We start from the raw sequence: 14,064 nt of genomic DNA on the forward strand, positions 1-14,064 counted from the left end.
TATTAATTCAATCTTCAAGTATTTTTCATGCAAATACTTGAGTACATAGCTTAAATAATATTTGACTAGGCTACATTTACATGTATAGTAACATCTGTACTTTCACTCAAGTGATAAAAGTATGTAAATTTGTCCACCGCTGCTCCCAGTTCACCCTCATTACCAGTGGGTGGCGGTAGTGCACTGACATAGGCTTGCAAACCGCCAATAAACTCAACAAGAAGAAGACACTTTGTTTTGTTTTTTTATAGTAACGTGGTGTTTCTTCTGGCAAACTGTTTGCTAATAATCTGATAATTTATTTAGCTACAATTGTAGCTGTGACATCGTTGCTGCGTTCCATTGCACTCGGAACCCGGAAAGATCCGGGTCGTCAATTTCGACCTCCGAGGTAACTGCGTTTCATTCAGTAAACTCGGAAAACATGACTGGCAACAGTAAGCTGCTGTTTGCTTATAGGAGCAAAAATGCCTGCTGGGGAAATATATTAGCTCCTTGGCGGTAAGAGAGAGAGAAATGTCATACATTTTAAGTAAGACCTGAACGCATCAGCGGTGCTTCATTGAACCATAGACTAGTGTAGAGAGTGCATTGAACTAATTACTTACGCAGAGCGGCGTAGAAATGAACCGAGTAGGAATGGAAACATCACTACAGAGTTATTCTACATTTTTAGTAGCACACATGCCAAATTAGCCAGCACATGAAGGTAACAGTTGAGGAGAAAGTGACTGTTTACGTCTAACTGTGGGCGCCGCCATTTTGCTAAAACGTCATTCCGACCGACTCGTGGTGTTTGGATCCTGCCCGAGTTTGACTAGTCACCTGGGTTTTTTATTGGTAACTGATCCTTTTTGAGTTATAAAACGAACAATAGATGTATAAGAGAGCTCATCAGTTAACCAGCATCTGTTTTTGTATGGAACAATGCATTTATGGACATGGACTGGAACTGTTTGGCTACTGCTTAGGACAGGAGTCTGCAACCTGCGTCTCTGGAGCCTCATGTGGCTCTTTGACACTTGTGCAGTGGCTCCCTATAGTAAAAATAAATCATAAAATAATGATTTCTTACAGAGAGTACTAATGATAAATTACATCGACACCAAATGAAATCATGATATAACAATTTGTCAACCTAAAAATAAATTGCATTGTGCAACAACTTTCATTAACCATCCACTTTCATTGCACCTGTGGCTAACTTAAGTTTTAAATCCCTGGTAAAACTAAACCACCAAAAATGATATTCTTGAAGAAAATATAGATTTTATTTGTGTGGAGAAATATTAATTATCTGCCAATGTACCGGCTTAATGTGCATGCTTGATATGTTGCAAGAAATTAGCAATTAGAATGTGTTGACCAACATGCTTTTGAAGCAGGAAGGTACTTCACACAGCTCCAGTGATGTATGGAAGATCCGTGTGAAGATGGGGGCCAGCTGCTCAAAAACTAATTTAAAAAAAAAGGGACACTGTTTGACTGTACTCTGGAGATATTGTCATTTTTTATATTGCCAAAATAAAAAAAGTTGATATATCTTAGATCATGATATATTGCCCAGCTCTACTAGCTACTGTTTTCTATTTGGTTCTAATGTGATTTGTATTGATAAAAAACTATTAAATTGTAATATTTATTATTATATTCTAATATACTAATAATTGTTTATTATTATTATTATTATTATTATTATTATCTGTGTCCCAGATTGAGATGGAGATTCTCCCAGTATTGGACCCACTTGATAAACCCAATGAAGGGATTTGGTAAGTCAGTTATTGTTGATGAGGACACAACGTTGTGACTTTTCTTTTGTTAGTTTGTTTTACCTTGTCCTGTCATCAACAGGTATTCCCTAATGCCCAACGGTAGTGCTCCAGGAGTCAGCGTGGGTCATTCCTGTGTATTTGTTCCGTCCGTGGATGAAGGAAAGGGAAAAATCTTGATTGTGGGAGGAGCCAATCCAAGTGGAAGTTTTTCTGATTCACAAATTATAAATCTAGGTAATTGAAAAAAAGTGATTAACTTTGAAATCACATTAAATGCTAGTACACTTTTTTACTATGACTATGACAAAAAATTCAATTTATTCATATTATTACCACAAAAACAACACATGCAGAGTTTGTATTTGTGGACTGGGACAATGCAGTCAACCAATTGTCGTGATTTTCTTCTGATCCGATTTTCTTTGGTTTATTTTATTCTCACCAGATAATCACTATTGGGACATTCCAGATTGGGAATGTTTGGAGTCTCGTTACGAACACTGCTGCTTTGTGCCAGAGAGCAGCCCACAGAGTGTGTGGGTGTTTGGTGGGGCGCAAAAGTCCGGCAATCGTAACTGCGTCCAGAACATACAGTTAACTGGTAAATCAAAATCTGAGCAGATACTGCTGATTTAGGCCTTTTTTTTAAAAAAAATATATTTTTCTATATTTGACTAATTGTATTATCTTCCCAGACAGCAAACCCAATTGGAAGACTGTAGCATCAAATGGAAAAGCTCCCAGTCCCAGAACGTACCACACCAGCTCCGCCTGCATTGGAGACAAACTCTATGTGTTTTCTGGTGGAGAAGCTGGAGCTGCTCCTGTTTCAGACTCACAGCTTCATGTGTTTGACACAGGTTTGGATTTAACAAACATTGTGTGATATTACTGTAGTATTACAAGGACTTCTCACACCCCTCGAGACTGGGTTACTTTTAATGAAATATTTTGGTAATAGAGTATATATTCATTATTCCATCTATTACAGGAGTCATTTACAGCTCAATTTTTAATATACAATAGAAAAAAAGGTCATTCACGTAATAATACAAACCAAATTGCTTCATTTTTAAGAAGAAAAAAAATGCTTATTTGGTGCAAAAAGATTCCACTATGGTAAAATGGTGCTGTTAACCTAAGATGACAAATGTAGGCCTGGTTTAAAAAAAAATAAATTAAAACAGTATTTTTAAAAAGATATTTAAAAAACAAGGCTTATAAACAGGGAAAACTCATTGAAATTATTTGTATTTAAAGAATCTCGGAGGAATCGTTGCTGTCCTAGTTACCTTTTAAATGAAATACCTTGTTAGTGTTATTGTCCATAAGTGCCTAAGTGATGTTAAGTGTCTTTCACGTCTGTTTCATACCAAGAAAGCCCTGTGTTTAAACATTTACCGGACCTGGAATCTGTCGGTGGCTGTGTTGTAAATGTCATACTAACGTACTACTCATACTAAGTCTGACGTCTAAATGAGTATGTAGTGCGTTCACAATAGATAGTATGAAAAGATTGAGTACACGAGAAATACCCAGATGTATACTTTATTGGGACATTTTTTTAAGTATGCACGGTGGGCATACTAGGTCATACTCAACTGCCCCATGATGCATTGCGAACGGAATGTCAAATGGTCCTGGGACCGTCTTCCTTTAGTTCTTAACACTTTTTTGTAAATATGACTCTTGTTTTGAAGTTAAGCTGATGTTTGATCAGTAGCACAATTGCGGGTCTCCAAAAATCCCTGAAATATCGGCATGAAATGTGTTTTCCACTAGTTTTATGGATCAAATGAGCACATGTTGATACAGTATTCTACTTGGTCACTTTCTCACTTAAAATGCTTTCAGAACTTTCAAAGGTGGAGAATCAACGATATTTAGTGTGCTTCAGGTTTTTGTCGTTGTAGGTTCCAAATGCATCTTGGGAAACTTGGAAGTACAGTATACTTCATGGGAATGGTCATCATCCCAATCAGACTTATAGTATATAGTAGACAGTATACAGTATACTCATTGAGTATGTAGTGGATAGTACAAAGTGTGACATTTCAAACACAGCCTGCAGCTTCATCTTACATTAGCACTGGCTTCCCTTGAATTAAGTAAACCATTGTGAGTCACCAATGGGTTCCAGGTGGACGGTTTATGGTGACGGATCAGACACACGTTAGTCTGTGTTACATATGAGACCTGAATAAAAGTTAGGTCCTGACACATGCCTTTGAACCTGTTATTTATTTATTCTGATGTGTAGAACACACACCTTTTTACCATGCAAATCAAACATTTTAGGAAAACTCAAAATGCCCATTTCTTAAAGGTATTGTGGACGATGTTATTTTGGCTTCAACTTCCGGGTGGATCATCTTAACTATTGTTTCCTCCTAATTTTCAATCATTCTGACGCTATGTTTACGTAAGGCCGTCATTCGTGCCCGATGCACATCGAAAATGGATTTTCACTTACTGGTGGCGAGTCTGACATAGTGGGAAAAGTGCAAGGTAAGCTGAACCAGCAGCTTGTATGAGCAATGCAGACTCCAACTTGTTAACAGAGCTGTGCACGAGGAAAACTGGGCTCGTGCACACTCTCGCATACTTAACCGTTCCCTTTTGGAAGCAGGTAGAGTGGTGTGCATGTGCAGAGGGCGTTTCTTTTCTAAACTTCGGGAAAATCTTCCTCTATACCTTAAGTGTGCAAATGTAACTATGCTGCTTCATTCTCTAAAAGAATGCTCTATAGGTTTTGTCATTGCCAATACTGGCAAACTAGTGTGTTTAACCTGAAATTTGATATCTTTATGTCAACTTTCCACTCTCTGTATCGATGTGCACAGCATTCACACTCCATTAAGGCTTTTTAACTTTTGCTGTAACTTGACATGTATTCTGATTGTTTTTTTTTTGTTTGTTTTTTGGCTTTAATTACCATATATATACAAATATATAATTTAGTAATATTTGTGTTCCAGTGTCTTCCACTTGGTCACAGCCAAAAACACAAGGTCGTGAGCCTCTAGCCCGACATGGCCACATTGTTGTTGCAGTGGGCTTAAAGATCTTCATACACGGAGGCATCAGTGGAGACAAATTCTACAATGATTTGTTTTCTCTTGACTCAAGTAAGCTAACTGAATGTGTTGGAACCATGCTTTCTGCTTTATAGTGATTTGATTACATCGTATGTTCATAGGGAGCCTGAAGTGGGAGAAAGTGCAGGCTAAAGGTGATATCCCATTAGGAGTAGCATCTCACTCAGCTGTGGCACTGGGTAAAAACATCTACATGTTTGGAGGGTTGACAGCAGACGGAGCCTCCAACTCCATGTACAGATTCAACACAGGTACAGAATGCTTTAAAAAGTTTTACTTCAGTTTTTATGTTTCCTAAAGCAAGTTTTTATGGATTTTGCAGAAAAAAGCAGATGGGTTCTCATGAAGTTTGAAGGTGATAGGCCACCTAATCGACTTGACCACTCTATGTGCATATTACCGTGGAAGCCGTGTTGTGAAGGAGATCAAGATGAACAGAACAGTGTGGCAGGAACATTCCAGACTGTAAATCTGGCCTTTGTTTTTGGAGGGATGGATACTCAAGGCACCATATTTAATGACTGTATTGTAACAGTCATAACATGAATTTTTTTTGTGAGCATCTAAAGCAGTGCTTCTCTTATTTCTGAATTTTAAGGTATCAAACATTGTAAATAAGTAAAAATAAAGTGTTTAGTGCCTCATGAATACATTTTTATCATTTCCTGTCATCTTCTACCTGGTGTTGGACCAAAACTGACCTTTGTATTTTCAGTTCATGTGCTAATCAAAACATTTCTCATGATCATTTTAATCAAAAATACAAATTTTAAAATCTCAATATTTTTGTACTTCAAGGTAACCCCTGCAGTGCCATCACGTACCCCTATAGAGCAGTGGTTCCCAACCTCTTTTGGGTCCTCATTTTTGACATCACAAATTTATGCCTATCAGAGACTTTTAAAATAATAAAAACATTACTTTTTGATCATGAGTGTTACGAGTAACACTATAGTGACAAGATGCGCAAGCTATTATACTGTTTATATATGAGGAAGTGAAAGTGTAGATTAGTTGCTTGAGATTGTTTTTGATTTGAAAAAGAAAAAAAAAAAAAAAAAAAAAAATCAAAAATATTTTTAACATACTGCATATTAACTACATTTGTACTCGAGGAAGTGAAAGTATAGAACAGTAGTTTGAGATTGCTTCGTCATCAAAACTTTATTTTCCTACCTCATATTAAAAATGTTACTTGATTTATTTTTTAAACTAGATTTACCGTATATATGAAGTGAAAGTATAGAATACAGTTTGATTGCGTGTTTTAATTTAAAATGGAATAATGTAAACAATTACGAAGATAAAATTTTAGTCTAAATATCTAGTAAATGACTAATACAAATTCAAAGTGACCTCATTTGAATTCCAGGGCAACCCCTAGGTTGTGTTATGGCCGAGACAGTTGAAAAACGCTGATCTGAAGTGCACTTTTTCATACCTTGAGTTTAAATGTTCACACAATGTTGTACAATTTCAAGATATTAAAAACAAATGAGTCAAGCAAGTTTGTATCAAACATTTATTTCAATGGCCAGATTCAATAAATAACATTTTCACACCACCTGTGAACATAAAGAACCCTTTATCCAACAGACACCATACTTATTGTAAGACCAGTTGAATTCCACCCGTTTTATCCCCTCCCAGTTTGAGAAGCCCCACCCTCTTCCAATCAGGTCTGCCTGAGAACAGCAGCAAAAAGCCTCATATCGGGGCTGACAAATCTCCACCTTTCAGCGAAGAGAACACCTCTAACACATACTGAAACTCAGCTGTAAAGTCTTTTTTTTTTTTTTAGAAGAATCAGCATAGTTGCTTGTAATCGTCACGTCATCATTCCTCTCACATTGAGTCCCATCATCAAATCCAACAGATACTAATACAGGAGCAAACCTGCCTATAACTCATCCTTATCTTGATCGTTGAAGTCGCCCTCTGGTGGAGGAGCGCCTGCACTGCCGTAGAGCTTGCTGACAATAGGTTGAACCACCTCCTCCAACTCTTTCTTCTTGGCCTGGAAGTCTTCCAGCTCGGCCTCTTGATGAGACTCCATCCACTCAATCTTCTCCTCTACTGCCTTTTCGATAGCTTCCTTATCCTCATCTGACAACTTTCCTCCCAGCTTCTCTTTGTCACCGATTTGGTTCTTCAGAGAGTACGCGTAGCTTTCCAGCTCGTTGCGGGCATCAATTCTCTCCTTCAGCTTCTTGTCTTCATCGGCGAATCGCTCGGCGTCGTTAACCATGCGCTCAATATCTTCTGGCGTCAGGCGATTCTGGTCATTTGTGATTGTGATCTTGTTCTTATTGCCCGTGCCTTTGTCCTCAGCTGTCACACGCAGGATGCCGTTAACGTCAATCTCGAAGGTGACTTCAATCTGAGGTACACCACGAGGTGCGGGTGGGATGCTTGTCAGGTCAAAGGTACCCAGCAGATGGTTGTCTTTTGTGAGGGGACGTTCACCTATGGAGTAGGGACAGTTTTTTTAAGTTTCTTGTTTTCTGTGTAATTAAATTGTGGGGAAAAAAATAAAAAATTAAATTTCCAGCTTTTACCTTCATAAACTTTGATGGTCACAGTTGGCTGGTTATCAGAAGCTGTGGAAAAGATCTGCGATTTCTTGGTGGGTACCACAGTGTTCCTGGGGATTAGTTTCGTCATCACTCCTCCAACAGTCTCAATACCAAGAGTGAGGGGGCACACATCCAGGAGAACCACATCACCTGCAGGACAAAAGAAAGGGAAAAATTTACTAAACTAAAAAAAAATTAAGTTTGAATACTCAGGCCAGTGAACCAAATGATATTTGGGGGGAAACTTACCAGTGTCCTCTTCTCCTGAAAGTACTCCAGCCTGGACAGCAGCTCCATAGGCCACAGCCTCATCAGGGTTGATGCCTCTGGAAGGCTCCTTTCCATTGAAGAATTCTTTCACCAGCTGCTGAATTTTGGGGATACGGGTGGAGCCTCCGACGAGGACAATCTCATCAATGTCAGACTTCTTCAGGTCAGAGTCTTCCAGCACCTTCTGCACAGGTTTCATTGTGGAACGGAACAGGTCCTGGATAACAGGAATATAGTGGTTATAATCAAGTTTTACACACATGCAAGACAAGTTCAACTACAACTCTACTCATGACGTACCATGTTCAGCTCCTCAAACTTGGCACGAGTCAGAGTCTCAGAGAAGTCCTCTCCCTCGAAGAAGGACTCGATCTCGATGCGAGCCTGGTGCTGAGCAGACAGCGCCCTCTTTGCCTTCTCCACCTCACGACGCAGCTTCTGCACGGCTCGGTTGTCCTTGCGCACGTCTTTGCCCGTCTTCTTCTTGTAAAGCTTGATGAAGTGCTCCATGACGCGCTGGTCAAAGTCCTCACCTCCCAGATGAGTGTCGCCGTTGGTGGCCACCACTTCAAACACACCGTTGTCGATGACCAGCAGAGAGACGTCAAAGGTACCGCCACCCAGATCGAACACAAGGATGTTTTTCTCGCCATCTTTCTTGTCCAGACCATAAGCGATAGCAGCAGCAGTCCTGGAATTTAGAAAATAAATGTAAGGACCAAAAAAAAAAATATTACAGAAATTTCAAAGTAGTGCTGTGCGATATTGAATAAAAAAAAAAATTCATATCACTGATGACGATATATATATATATATATATATATATATATATATATATATATATATATATATATATATATATATATATATATATATATATATATAGTGATATAGTATTTCATCCTTACATGAAATGAATGGAAAGTTGCTATTCATTATATATAAAAATAAATGGTACTTTTCCTTTAAAAATCTTCTCAAGAAGGAATATTTGTGACTTGCTACATGTTCAATTTGTATATGGAAATGCCACCAGGGGGTGCAAAAGCCAACAATAATGGCCATTGCTATAGTTTTAAACCGTACCTGTAGTGAATTGTATTCACAAGCTCCATCAAAGATAATATGATAGTACAGGTTTCGCAGAGTTTTATATATATATCTTTAAAAGATATTCTAGAGCAGCAGGAGATAAATTAATGCCTAAATGTAAACATGCCACACACTGAAATTTGCGATATAAACAATAGTGGGTTATATGTACGGTAGACGTTTTAATATCACACTACAACAAATATCGTTATATCACATTATTTTTAAGTGTTTGCGTTTGACACTTACGGCTCATTGATGATGCGCATGACGTTCAGGCCTGCAATAGTTCCAGCATCCTTAGTGGCTTGACGTTGGGCATCATTGAAGTAGGCAGGGACTGTGACAACAGCATGTGTGACCTGGACAATGAAATAAAACAAAACATGAATTAGCTTTAATTCACTCAGGATGGCTTTCGCTTCTTGTCAACAGTACTTTAAGTCATGTTTCTACCTTCTTGCCCAGGTAGGCCTCAGCAGTCTCCTTCATTTTGACAAGGACCATAGCAGAGATCTCCTCAGGAGCAAAGGTCTTCATCTGGCCACCACCGATATCGATCTGGATATGGGGCTTGCTCTTCTTTTCAGTGACCTACATTATAGACACACATTAAATTAATAATTATTTATACAAAACCACATGACCATAAAAAGAACAGAAAGTAAAAACTCACCTTGAAGGGAAAATACTTGATGTCCTGCTGCACAGTAGAGTCCCCCCAAGTGCGACCAATGAGACGTTTAGCATCAAAGACTGTGTTCTCGGGGTTGGAAGTCAGCTGGTTTTTTGCAGCATCACCGATCAGACGCTCCCCTTCACTGGTGAAGGCTACATATGATGGAGTGATGCGGTTACCCTGGTCGTTGGCGATGATCTCCACACGACCATTCTTGAATACACCAACACTGAAAAAAATAATACAAAATGCCATATTAGATTTGTTTATTTTTGAACATGTAAAATTAAAAGGAATGTCACAAACCAGTCGAAAACACAATGTACAAAGATTTCAATAAAACATTTACACTTTAAAAAAAGAAGTCTGACTTAAATATTTGCAAAATTTACACCATTTATTTACACTTGGAATTATTGAGGTTTCTTACCAGGAATAGGTGGTCCCGAGATCAATTCCAACCACAGTCCCCACACTGTCCTTCTTGTCATCATCATCGGCGAAGGCAGTGCCCAACACCAGACATGCGACCCACAACAGCTTCATTTTTTCTCGTTTGATTCTCAAATCTGTGATGAAACCAAAAAAAAAAAAAACAACAGAGGAAGTGCCTGGTTAAAACCTGGGTAGCGCTGTTCCTGTTCGTAATGTGGGCTGTGATCTCCTCCATTCAAGTTCACACAGCCAAAAGGCATTGGCTGTCACATGAAATCCCCATCCATATCCCAACACTTAAATTATTACAATTTAAAACTAAAACCGTGGAAACACATTATGGCAATCATTAATTTTCCTTAGCTAATAGCTTTTACATAACACAGGCCGGTAGTAAGCTAACCATGTTAGCAGCCTTAGCATGCCTTTCAGATAGCCGATAAAGCTATATGACACCACTTTTCAAAAATATACATTTTTATCATGCTACAAAAATAATTGCCTAGTTTACTATGAAGTAAAATGTTAATTTAAGCGGTAATACATCAATTATCAACTGCAAGCTAACATGTGGTTACATATTTATATAAATAACTTGGAAATATACAATACTGAAACATAGAAAAGGCATATACGCACCGTATTAGAAACCACTAAAGTGAAGAAATGGCCTCCTTGGTGTGTGTGACTGACTTGTCTTCTTGTTGTAACCTTCCCTCTGTGTGCTCTATGCTCTCTGTATTCTTCCTTCTGTGAAATGATGCTGTTGAATTGAGCTCACTGCATTTATAAGCCACCACTTCTTTCCCGTCGTGGAGCTCTGCGATTGGTCCACCGGCTGCTCGTTGGAACGCGCTGATTGGTCGCAACCGGCACGCTGGCCGCCGCTGATTTGCACACGCAGCAGCGACCCTACGTCACCGATGGTTTCCACTGCGAGGGCGCTGATTGGCTCCCTGTCAGTGGGACGCAAAAACCCGTTTGGTGTAACAACACGCCAATCAAAAAACCGGGAAAAGGTCAATGAATGAACCTGTACATTTTTAAAGCGTGTATTACAGTATTTTAGCTTCTCTCTCTTTTTTTTTTTAATTGACTTGATCATTTTTGTTTTATTGGGTGTGGTTATGTGACGTGAGGTTATGTTCTAGTATCGTGATAATGAGTCATCTCTGTGAGTAACAAATGAAACATTGTATAAGACTAAAGAAATGTCTTAGAGTTACATCAGAAAACAGACTTGTCCGAATATTTAATTAATCTTTGCAAATAAATGTAAGTTTTTGTAATCAAGTTATTCACAACTTGTGTACTATGCAGTATCTTGATTATTACACTTGACTTCAAACATAACAGTTTTTGGTTAATAATTATAATTCAACATTAGACTATGAAGTAAATACATAAATCTTTATAGCGCAAAGAACGTATTATATTCTCTTTTTAGGCTCTCACGAACCTATACTTATCAGTGTGTTATGCAACTGACTGATAAAGGCACATTTTTTGCTGTACAGAAGCTTTTAAATGTACTTACAGCCATGTATTACAAAATGCATTACTTAAGATATAATAATTAAGTCATTTGTGTTTGCTTTAATTTACACAATTACAGTTTTTCCAACTAACTCTGGCCTTCTTATATTTTTGCTGCCGTCATTACACCTTGATGAAAAATAGCCTTTTGGCCAATTCTGGTATATTTTCAGTATTGATATTAATGTACACTGTCCCTGTTAAGTAAACCAAGAAATAAATAGATTTTTTTTAAAATTATATACATTTTTTACATTTTCTTATGTTTTCAGGGTTAGTGGAGCCTGGATTTTTCCTTTGTTTTTATTTTTTTACTCAGGACGGAAGAGTTCCAGATGAATACGAAATACAACTGCTTTGGTTTTAAATGTCCAAACAGACTTACTTGCAGTCTTTTTGCACCGTTTGTAAAAACACCAAAGCAATCTTGCTTTTTAAGGTGACAAAAAAGTTATCAACCCTTGTTTTGTAGAGCCAATAATTAGTAAGTATAAATCATGTATGCTACGTCATGTGAAATGAATAGGTAAAGCATAGGGTTTGTAAAATTGAGCTGACAGCTCAACTATATAGACATGCATTACAGGTTTCTAGTTGCTTTCTCATCTTACGTTTTGTGTTTAGCTGTTATTGTGGATTATGGCTGTTGTATTATTTTTGTTTTGTCTTTAATAAATATATACTTTCATTTCAAAACAAAGAGTTGGAGATAATGTAAAGCTATCTTTTAACCCCGATCCTGGTAGAAGAGCAATATCGGTTGTTGGGAATTTATTTAGCATCTTTAAATCCTGAAATGCCACCTATTTCAATACAATTATTGTTTGAGAAGTCTCATCCTTTAATCTTCTGTACTTGATATTTTTTAGGGTTTGAGGCAGCCTCAGAGCGTGCTCTGAACAGGTCCCAAATGTATCGACCAGCAAACACATATAGACTGCAGTTAAGATTAATACCGTTAAGATTAAAGACAGCAATGCTATCTACCACCCACTGTGGTTTTTAAACTTTGATATTAAAGAGTTTGAAAGGACATTCCTGTGCTGTTGTCTGAGTCTGAAGAAAACAAACTAATTAAATGTAGGAAAGAAAAACATGCAATCAGAACGAATGTTATAAAACTTATATTAAAACTATAAAATTGTTAATGGTCAACATTCATTTTCCCTAAGCACTGATACATTGGAAACTGAAATATATAGATATTATTGTGGTTTGTCAAGGACTACACGGCTGAAATGTCCCTGATTGTGACTGTCTTTATCAACCCCCAAAGGAGGTCTTGATGATTTGAAAAAAAAATCTATTTGGACCTCAGTTGCCTGGATTTTGATGCGATTTATTTTTATTTAAGTGTCATGTACATGGGTGCCAAGCCCTCATGGGCTTACAAGACACTGAAAAAAAATAAACAACAAACAGATGGCCAAAGAGTATCCAACCACAAACATCCTGCACAAAACTTCTCAGACGTGTTGACTTTCCCCACCCACGCTTTACAAATAAAACAAACAATATGAATGTACACGTTCAAATAAAACATTTCGTAAATCAAAATTTTGTGGATTTTCTGTCTCTACCAAATACCATAAAGTTGTATGTCTATTATCAACATTTGTAAAAGAGGTTCGGGGCCTCTAGAAGGTGCGCGGAATAGAGCCGGCGACACTATGGGAGTGTGACTCCGGTTAGAGAGTCACGGAGGCAGTTCTGGATTTATAAAGGCTTTAATTGGAAGAACGTGGTTCTGTAAACACAATGCAGCAGTATAAAGCATATCAGTAATTTAACACATATTTGAATAAAGCTGCATAAGTATTAGCACACACAAAGCATCATAAAAGCACTTAACTCACAAGCAAACACTCATATAATGACCATGGGTGGCAGTAATCAACATAAGCAATTAGCAAGAGAAATAATAACATAAATCAGAAATTAACCCTCTTCAATGCAAGCTAACAGCAATGTAAGTAAGGAAAGTATAGCTAACATAACCAGGATGCATGAGTTAGCAACTATCACAAAGCAGCTAACATGTAAACACAAATATCCTCCAAGATGCATTGTCATGAGTTATAACATGAATCAGCCATTATTTACATTTCTCATGTACACACATCTTCCATGGAACAGGAGAGAAACACACACATGCAGCTCTGCAGCTGGTCAACATGCAACACACTCTGCTCATGCATGCAGCAGGAAGAACTCTGCTAAAATACGTTCCTCTTAAAGGGCTAGTAACAACATAACTGAAAGTTAAACTAAACACTTATATAACAGGGCTTTCCTACAACATTATTTACCTACGTATATAGATAGATGAATAGATATATTGTGCCTCAAATGTCTCATAAATGTGTTTAGATTTTAAGTATATGCTCAATATAATAATGAAAAAATTCATACATACAAACGTGTAAAAACAGTTCATCAGCATCAAGGGATGGCGACAATAGAAAATAATTATTAATATTAGTAGTAGTCGGAGGAGACTGAGAAGTAGTATTAAATAGAAATATTATTATTATTATTATTATTATTATTAATAATAATAATATTAATATTAATATTTTGTATTATTATCACTAGTGCCGTGC

At 37.5% G+C, this 14,064-nt stretch overlaps 2 protein-coding genes across 2 annotated transcripts; one reads left to right on the top strand and one right to left on the bottom strand.

Annotated features, from left to right (window-relative positions):
- Positions 1-218: 218 nt before the first annotated feature.
- rabepk (Rab9 effector protein with kelch motifs) lies at positions 219-5,826 on the top strand. Its single transcript, XM_028463669.1, has 8 exons — positions 219-391; positions 1,714-1,772; positions 1,855-2,009; positions 2,221-2,376; positions 2,471-2,635; positions 4,754-4,903; positions 4,975-5,124; positions 5,196-5,826. Exons 2-8 carry the CDS (start codon positions 1,720-1,722, stop codon positions 5,417-5,419), a joined length of 1,053 nt encoding a protein of 350 aa, XP_028319470.1. The 5' UTR covers positions 219-391; positions 1,714-1,719; the 3' UTR covers positions 5,420-5,826.
- Positions 5,827-6,597: 771 nt separating this feature from the next.
- On the bottom strand, positions 6,598-10,721 carry hspa5 (heat shock protein 5). Its single transcript, XM_028463291.1, has 9 exons — positions 10,565-10,721; positions 9,921-10,059; positions 9,488-9,719; positions 9,268-9,405; positions 9,061-9,173; positions 8,020-8,410; positions 7,699-7,936; positions 7,432-7,599; positions 6,598-7,339 (listed from the first exon to the last, which is right to left on the bottom strand). Exons 2-9 carry the CDS (start codon positions 10,034-10,036, stop codon positions 6,774-6,776), a joined length of 1,962 nt encoding a protein of 653 aa, XP_028319092.1. The 5' UTR covers positions 10,037-10,059; positions 10,565-10,721; the 3' UTR covers positions 6,598-6,773.
- Between the last annotated feature and the right edge of the window lie 3,343 nt (positions 10,722-14,064).

Source organism: Gouania willdenowi, chromosome 12 (assembly GCF_900634775.1).
Source record: "Gouania willdenowi chromosome 12, fGouWil2.1, whole genome shotgun sequence".
Classification (NCBI taxonomy): Eukaryota; Metazoa; Chordata; class Actinopteri; order Blenniiformes; family Gobiesocidae; genus Gouania; species Gouania willdenowi.

Bases quoted from the DNA above. Each gene is read 5' to 3' on its own strand.
- rabepk (XM_028463669.1), top strand. From the start codon at position 1,720: ATGGAGATTCTCCCAGTATTGGACCCACTTGATAAACCCAATGAAGGG. The intron at 2,377-2,470 runs GTAAATCAAAAT...TTATCTTCCCAG, and splicing joins CCAGAACATACAGTTAACTG to ACAGCAAACCCAATTGGAAG. The intron at 5,125-5,195 runs GTACAGAATGCT...TGGATTTTGCAG, and splicing joins CATGTACAGATTCAACACAG to AAAAAAGCAGATGGGTTCTC.
- hspa5 (XM_028463291.1), bottom strand. From the start codon at position 10,036: ATGAAGCTGTTGTGGGTCGCATGTCTGGTGTTGGGCACTGCCTTCGCC. The intron at 9,406-9,487 runs GTGAGTTTTTAC...TCTATAATGTAG, and splicing joins TCAAGTATTTTCCCTTCAAG to GTCACTGAAAAGAAGAGCAA. The intron at 7,600-7,698 runs GTAAGTTTCCCC...TTTGTCCTGCAG, and splicing joins TTCAGGAGAAGAGGACACTG to GTGATGTGGTTCTCCTGGAT.